The following is an 8,789-nucleotide window of genomic DNA, read 5'->3' on the forward strand; positions in this document are numbered from 1 at the left end:
ACCGGAGGACCCGGAGGACACCCACGCAGAGACGAGGAGAATGTGCAAACTCCACACATACAGTGACCTGAGCCGGGAATTGAACTCAGGACCCTGGAGCTGTGAAGCAGCAGTGTGCTACCGTGCCGCCCATAGACCTGAATGATATGACATGCCAACTGCTGACATAGATGTTTTTTAAAGGATGTGAGGCACCCCGTCCCTACTATCCTCCAGGCAGCACATTCTAGACTGTCAGCACCCTCTAGGCAAGAACACTTTGTCACAACCCCTAAACCATCTTGAACCTATGTCCCCTTGTGACAGACCCCTTCAACTAAGAGAGGCACAGCTGCTCCTTTTCCACTCTGTCCATATCCTCGTAATCTTGTACACCTCTAGCACGTCACACCTCAGTCTTCTCTGCTCCAAAGCTAATAGTAAGAAGTCTCACAACACCAGTTTAAAGTCCAACTGGTTTATTTGGTAGCACAAGCCACAAGCCTTCGGAATGCTGCTCCTTCGTCAGGTGAGTGGGAGTTCTGAGTGGCACAGTAGCACAGTGGTTAACACTGCTGCTTCACAGCTCCAGGGACTTGGGTTCGATTCCCGGCTTGGGTCACTGTCTGTGTGGAATTTGCATGTTGTCTGCGTGGGTTTCCTCCGGGTGCTCCAGTTTCCTCCCACAGTCCAAAGATGTGCAGATTAGGTTGATTGGCCATGCTAAAAATTGCCCTTAGTGTCCTGAGGTGTGTATGTTAGAGGGATTAGTGGGTAAATATGTAGGGATAGGGGGGTAGCGCGGGGTCAGATTGTGGTTGGTGCAGGCTCGGTGGGCCTCTTCCTGTACTGTAGGGATTCTATGATTTCTATGATCGTTCCTATAATGTGGCCACCAGAACTGCACACAGTACTCTGGTTGGCCTCACCAAAGTTCAATACAATTCCAACATGACTTCCCTGTTTTTGTAATCTATGCCTCAATTGATAAAAGCAAGTGTCCCATATGTCTTTTTCACCACCTTACTAACATGCCCTTCCGCCTTCAGAGATCTGTGGACAAATATGTCAAAGTCCCTTTGCTCTTCGGAACTTCCTAGTGTCCTACCATTTATCAAATACTTCCTTGTTAAATTACTTTCTAAAATGTACTTTCAGGATTATCTTATCTGCCCATTTGTCAATGGACATGTGCCTTTATTAGCCGGGGCATAGAATATATGAGGCTATGATGGAGCTGCATAAATTGCTCAATAGGCCACAGCTAGAGTACTGTGTGCCGGTCTAATCACCACTAGGATAGGAAGGATGTGATTGCACTCAAAGTGTGCAGAGTAGATTCACCAGGATGATGCCTGGGCTAGAGGGGGAAACTTGAGGCGCAATGGAGGGGGTGGGGGGAAATTTGTTGAGATGTACAAAATTTTGAGGGGTATAAATAGGGTGGACCAAACTAAAGTTTTCCCATTAATAAAGGAGTCAACAACCAGAATGCAGAGATTTATAGTAGGGAGCAGGGGATTTGAGGAAAACCTTTTTTACTCAGAGGGTGATGGGAATCTGAAACTCACTGCTTTGAAAGCACTGCTGCCTTACAGTACCAGGAGTCCAGGTTCAATTCTGGCCTTGGATGACTCTCTGTGTGAAGTTTGCACATTCTGTCCGTGTCTGTATTGGTTTCCTCCTGGTGTTCCAGTTTCCTCCCAAACTCCAAAGATGTACAGGTTTGACGGATTGGCCATACTAAATTTCCCCTAGCTATGGTGGATGCACTGGGTTCCAGGGATGTGACAAGGGTTTGGGGTTGGTTGGATGCTCTTCAGAGTGTTGATGCAGACTCAATGGGCCGAATGGCTTCCTTCTGCATGTAGAAATTCTATGGAAGAGCGGTAGAGGTGGGAAACTTTACAACATTCAAGAAACATTTGGATGGCACAGTGGTTAGCACTGCTGACTCACAGTGTCAGGAACCCAGGTTCAATTCCTGGTTTAGGTCACTGTCTGTGTGCAGACTGCACGTTCTCCCTGTGTCTGCATGGGTTTCCTCTGGGTGCTCCGGTTTCCTCCCACAGTCCAAAGATGTGCAGGTTAGGTGGATCGGCCATGCTAAATTGCCCCTTAGTGTCAGGAAGGACTAGCTATGGTAAAAGCATAGGGTTATGGGGATAGGGGCTGGGTGGTCAGTGCAGACTTGATGGCCTGGATGGCCTCCTTCTGCACTGTAGGGATTCTATGAAACATTCAGATGAGTACTTGAAGGCTGCAGCATACAAGGCTCCCAACCAAATGCTGGAAAATGAGATAAAGATAGATAAGGGCTTGATGGCAGGCACGGGCATGATGGGTCAAAGAGCCTCTTTCTGTACTATTTGACTCTTAAGACTCCTCATCTAAATGAGAGAGCCTTAATTTTTGAATTGTGTTCTCTAGCTCCAGTCTTTCTTACAAGGAGGGCACATCCTTTCAGCACCAACTCCTTGAAGTGCTATTCTTAACTCCAATACAGCTCCAGCCTGTGTCCAACCTTCCTTGTTATTAAGTCAGCCTAGCCACGCCCGCTGCCCAAACCCCAGCTCCACTCACCCTCACACCCCCACAGCCTGGGGAGTCTTCCTCCTTATCTATCGCTGAAATTTTGGCCAGATACGGAGACGGAGTTGCCTTTGCTCGGTAGCGCCGGGCAGACGCAGGACATTTGCAGGTGGGAAGGGTCGATAAGGAGCCAGAGTTTTCCAGCGGCGGCTCCGGAAAATTCGCGCGCGCTTTGTCCGTCCGAATGTTGCTGTTAGCCGGCGGCATGGCAACCGCTCTCCGATTGGTCCGGGCCCTGCCCCGGAGACGGGGAACTCAGCCTGTGATTGGTCGCCGTGGGCACGTGGGTCCGCGCGCGCGCGGCGGCGTTCTGGAATCCCGCCGTCAGACTGTAAATAAGCAACTTGCCGACGGCCAACGGCAGCAGAAGCAGCGACAGCGTCCAAGAACGAAGGAGTTTGTCTCTCTCTCTCTCTCACATACACACACACACACAAGGAGTTAAGAACCATGCCAGCAGCCATTGGCATCGACCTGGGGACCACCTACTCCTGTGTGGGGGTCTTCCAGCAGAGCAAGGTGGAGATCATCGCCAATGACCAGGGCAACCGCACCACCCCCAGCTACGTGGCCTTCAATGACACCGAGAGGCTCATTGGAGATGCTGCCAAGAACCAGGTGGCTCTCAACCCCCAGAACACTGTCTTCGATGCCAAGAGGCTCATTGGCAGGAAGTTCGATGACCCAGTGGTCCAATCCGACATGAAGCACTGGCCCTTCCAGGTGGTGAACGACGCAGGGAAGCCCAAGGTGAAGGTCGAGTACAAGGGGGAGAATAAAAGCTTCTACCCTGAGGAAATCTCCTCCATGGTGCTGGCCAAGATGAAGGAGACGGCTGAATCTTACCTGGGACACACCGTCACCAATGCTGTCATCACCGTGCCTGCTTACTTCAATGATTCCCAGCGCCAGGCAACCAAGGATGCCGGTGTGATCGCTGGTCTCAATGTCCTCCGTGTCATCAATGAGCCAACAGCAGCTGCCATTGCCTACGGCCTAGACAAGAAGGGCAGAGGGGAACATAATGTTCTCATCTTTGACTTGGGAGGTGGCACCTTTGACGTTTCTGTTCTCTCCATTGACGATGGTATCTTTGAAGTGAAATCAACAGCGGGTGACACCCACTTGGGAGGAGAGGACTTTGATAACCGCATGGTCAACCACTTCATTGAGGAGTTCAAGCGCAAATATAAGAAGGACATCAGTCAGAACAAGAGGGCGGTCAGGAGACTGAGGACAGCCTGTGAGAGAGCAAAGAGAACCCTGTCCTCCAGCACCCAGGCCAGTATTGAGATTGACTCTCTGTTTGAAAGCATAGATTTCTACACCTCCATCACCAGGGCTCGGTTTGAGGAGCTGAATTCTGACCTGTTCAGAGGCACTCTGGAACCAGTGGAGAAAGCTCTGAGAGACGCCAAGATGGACAAATCGCAGATCCACGATGTTGTCTTGGTCGGGGGCTCCACCCGCATCCCCAAGATCCAGAAACTGCTGCAAGATTTCTTCAACGGCAAAGAGCTGAACAAGAGCATCAATCCTGATGAAGCTGTGGCCTATGGAGCGGCCGTTCAAGCGGCTATTCTGATGGGGGATAAGTCGGAGAATGTTCAGGATTTGCTCCTCCTGGACGTGGCTCCACTCTCGTTGGGTCTGGAGACAGCAGGAGGGGTGATGACCGCCCTCATTAAGCGTAACACCACCATTCCCACCAAACAGACGCAGATCTTCACCACGTATTCTGACAATCAGCCTGGCGTCCTTATCCAGGTCTATGAAGGAGAGAGAGCCATGACCAAGGACAACAACCTCCTGGGCAAATTTGACCTGAGTGGGATCTCCCCTGCACCACGCGGGGTGCCACAGATCGAAGTGACCTTTGACATTGATGCCAATGGCATCCTGAATGTGTCGGCAGTTGACAAGAGCACCGGCAAAGAGAACAAGATCACCATCACCAATGACAAGGGCAGGCTTAGCAAGGAGGAGATTGAGAGGATGGTGCAGGAAGCGGAAAAATACAAGGGCCAAGATGACCAGCAGCGCAAGAAGATTGCTTCCAAGAACACTCTGGAGTCGTATGCTTTCAACATGAAGAGTTCAGTGGAGGAGGAGAAAATGAAAGGCAAGATCAGCAAGGGAGAGAAGCAGAAGGTCATTGAAGCATGCAACCAGGCCATTTCATGGCTGGAGGTGCACCAGGAGGCAGGAAACAACGAGTTTGAGGAGCAACTGAGGAAGCTGGAAAACGTCTGCAACCCAATTATCGCCAAGCTATATCAGGGGGATGGATCAGTTGGCTTTGGCGACCAGGCTGGGAAAGGAAATTCCTTCAGCGGTCCAACAATTGAGGAGGTCGATTGACTTCCCTCGCAAGCTTTCATTTCTACTTTTACCACGACCCATACAGCAAACCCCTCCCACCCCACCCCACCCCAGCCACAATCCACCCCCCACCATGTTCCTGCCAATTGTAATAATTTGAATACGTGTTGACATGTCAAACGTATTTTGTTTCCATTTGGTATATTGTACGAATTGGTCATGTGGCTTTGAAGGATCTCAGTTGATTTTATGATATTTTCTGTTTAGGTGAGCTTTGCATGGTTTTCTATGTGATCATGCTGAAGTATTATCTTACACCTCTGGTTACGTCTGATAATCCCAGTACATATGTTTAACAGGCAAATAAAAGTCTTGCATTGAAACCATTCTGTTTGGCGTTTAGTTTTTAATATGACTAGTAATAGAATCACGGAACCATAGAAAAGTTACAGAAGGATGCCATTTGGCCCATCTTGCCCATGCCAGACTGAGGACATTCAGGTGCCCCTTCCCTCTTTCTAATTCCACCTTCCTACACCCGGCCCATAACCCTGCCACTTACAGCATTTAGGGAGCAGAACCAGGTACTTTTAAAATGAGTTTAGGGTCTCTGCCTCCACCACCATCCCAGCCACCCTTTGTGTTTAAAAAACAAGTTCTTCCTCGTGTCCCCTCTACACCTACTGTCACTTATCTTGAATCTATGTCCCCTGGTTGTAGAATTTTCCACCAAGGGAAACAATTTTATCCTGTCCACACTAACTCTTCCCCTCATAATTTTGTACATCTCTGTCAAGTTACCCCTCAGCCTTCTTCCAAGGAAAATAATCCCAACCTATCCAATCTCTCCAGCCATCTCTCCCTGGCAACATTCTTGTAAACCCAATTTTAAATGACATTCACACATAACATCCTCATCTCTCATTTCTCTCCTGAACTAACTAGCTTCACACTCTATGCACGTGCTATTGGGCACTGACCCCCACCCCTCCCAACCCCCCCTCCACCTCAGCCCTCCCCTTCCAGCCATCTGAAGTTGCAGTGGGTGTGAGGGAAGTTGGACTATGGGCAGTTGAATGGAACGTGCAGTTAGCATAGCCAGTCTGAGAATTTGTCCTCGGCTACTCAACCAAGACCAAGATTTCTCAGTACTCTTATCCGCACCAAGGGACCGTGGGAGGAATCATGTGGTACCACTCCAGAGTCATAAAATCCCTACAGTGTAGAAAGAGGCCATCCAGTTCATTGGCTCTGCACCTACTCTCCAAAAGAGCATCTACCTAGGCCATCTTCTCTGCCCTATTCTCTTAACCCCATGGCCATTTCACCTAACTTGCACATCTTGGACAATAAGAGGCAAATCAGCATAGCCAATCCACCTAACCTATACATCTTGTGTCTAAAGGGCAATTTAACATGGCAACCCATCTAACTTGCACATTTAGCGGCAATTTAGCATGGCTAATTTACCTAATTAGGGGCTAATTCATCTAACCTACACAACTTTGGACACTAAGAGGCAATTTAGCTTGGCCAATCCACCTAACCAACATGTCTTTTGGACTGTGGGAGGAAACTGGAGTACCCAGAGGGAATCCATGCAGACACGGGGCAGAACATGCAAACTCCACACAGTCATCCCAAGCCTGGAATTGAACCCAGGTCCCTGGCTCTGTGAGACAATGGTGCTAACCACTCTGCCACCATTCTGCCCTCCATTGGCATGCTTTAGATTCCCTGTGACTGCTTGGCAACTGCAGAGTGTTTCCTACACTGAATAAATATCTGTTAACTTCTTTTGTTCTGGTTAGATTTGTTTTAGTGGTTTGGTGGAGACATTTGGGAACTGATTCTATATGAAATTAAACATAGTTCCACCTCCCTAATTTGTAAGAGACGTGCAATATTTATCCTTTGAAAAACAACTTTTAATTCCTGAAATAAGAGACATTTTGACGAAGTTTATCGTCTTGTGCTCAGGTGGGAAATTTCACAAGAATCCCGTTGTCAGGGTAAGCCAACACATTTAGGCTGCATGAGAAGAGAGTGCTGATTGATTCCAGGAAGACTTTGGTATTCATGCAAATTATCCCAATGAGCGCAGTGTTAGCGCGAGTGGGCGAAACGACCACTACGGACTCAGGGTGAAGTTCAATAACGGCGCAGCTTTATTTTCTTTACGTCGATGGAGAAGCACAGTCAGGACATACAATCGGACTGTCCCGAAAGTGCTCTAAAGACTCCCCCACAAGGGGCTACAGTTATACCTGAACTTCACGTTTCAAATGCTAATCCTTTATTTACAGTATTTGACTTCAGCCATCCTGTTTTGATGTTTTCGAGTGTTGGAGCAATTGTTTTAAGTGTGTGTTAATCATTTTTGTCTGGTTGGTTATCAATGGTCTAGAATCTCTGGGGTTTTAACCATAGGTGTGTTATTGATCTTGAGGGGCCAGGGACGTTTCCTTAACTGTGTTAATTTTAGGTGTCTCCATGGGTTGTTTGACTGGTTTAGAAGTGCTGATTTTGATGGGGTGGGGATGTGTTCTTTAATTTAGCTCCTGTAGGTGCCATCCTGTCCAATTTCCCTTATGTGTTAGCCCTCATTTGCATTCTAAAAGCATGCTCTTGCCTACTGATCAGTGTCTGTTACTTTGTGATTTTAGTGGAGGGCTCTGAGGATAACTTTAGTTTGCTTCCATTTTGTGTGCCCAATTTCATAAAATTTGTTGTCCGATAACAGCAGGATGAAAAACATCAATAAAATGCCTCTTTTATCCCCCCCCCAGTAATGCTTAAGTCTGCACTACAAACCAACGAGTTTTGAGTTCCCGCATCGCACAGCTTAATGGCCTATATATACTTCCTGAGGTGCAGTGCCCAGAACTGAACACAAGTTATTCAAGTGGGATGTGATCAAGGCTTTGTGCAATGGAAAGGTTAAATCCCCTGCTGTGTATTGTTTTCCACTTAAATTAAAGACTCAGGATTATTATCGCTGGATTATTAATCCAGAAACTCAGCTAATGTTCTGGGGACCTGGGTTTGAATCTGACCATGGCAGATGGTGGAATTTGAATTCAACAAAAATATTGAGAATTAATAATGTACAACCAAGTGCAATTGTCGATCGTCAGAAAAAAGCCCATCTAGTTCACTAACATCCTTCAGGGAAGGTAATCTGCTGCCCTTGCCTACTCTGGCCTGCATGTGATTCCAGAGATCTAGCAATGTGATTGTCCCTCTGAAATGGCCTAGAAAGTCACTCAGTTGTATCAATCAAGGGCATCTAGGGATAGAACATAGAACATTACAACACAGTACAGGCCCTTCAGCCCTCAATATTGTGTCAAGCTATATCCAATCCCAAGATCAAGCTATGCCACTCCCTACTGGAATGGTAGGTGGATGGGCAATCAATGCTTACCAGCTCGCAATACAGTAGCCCAGTGATTAGCACCGCTGCCTCACAGCACCAGGGATCCAGGTTCAATCCCCGGCTTGGTTGTGCAGAGTCTGCACATTCTCTCCTTGCCTGCGTGGGTCTCCTCTGGGTGCTCCGGTTTCCTCCCACAGTCTGAAAGATGTATTGGTTAGGTGCATTGGCCATGCTACATCCTACCTCAGCGCATCCAAACAGACGCTGGAGTATGGCACCTTGTTCACAGGAAAAGATTGACAAAAATAAATGTAGGTCCCTTACAGTGAGAAACCGGATAATTAATACCGGGAATAAAGAAATGGCTGATTTGCTTCAATTTTTACAAAGGAAGGCATGAATAATGTATTGAGAGAAACATATTTTAGTGAGGAGTTGAAGGAAATCAGCATTGGTAGAGAAATGGTTTGGAGAAACTGATGGGATTGAAAGTGGATAAATCTCCAAGTCCTGATAA

General features: G+C 47.7%; 1 protein-coding gene across 1 annotated transcript; it reads left to right on the forward strand.

Moving 5' to 3' along the window:
* The first annotated feature begins 3,160 nt into the window (after positions 1 to 3,160).
* Positions 3,161 to 4,932, forward strand: LOC145337253 (heat shock 70 kDa protein 1B-like). The gene has a single exon (XM_080182042.1). It carries the CDS (start codon positions 3,274 to 3,276, stop codon positions 4,930 to 4,932), a length of 1,659 nt encoding a protein of 552 aa, XP_080038168.1. The 5' UTR covers positions 3,161 to 3,273.
* The last annotated feature ends 3,857 nt before the right edge of the window (positions 4,933 to 8,789 follow it).

The sequence above is a fragment of the Carcharhinus amblyrhynchos genome, unplaced genomic scaffold (genome assembly GCF_965287045.1).
Source record: "Carcharhinus amblyrhynchos unplaced genomic scaffold, sCarAmb.v2.hapA scaffold_45, whole genome shotgun sequence".
Classification (NCBI taxonomy): domain Eukaryota; kingdom Metazoa; phylum Chordata; class Chondrichthyes; order Carcharhiniformes; family Carcharhinidae; genus Carcharhinus; species Carcharhinus amblyrhynchos.

Coding starts and splice junctions, on each gene's coding strand:
- LOC145337253 (XM_080182042.1), top strand. CDS start 3,274: ATGAAGCACTGGCCCTTCCAGGTGGTGAACGACGCAGGGAAGCCCAAG.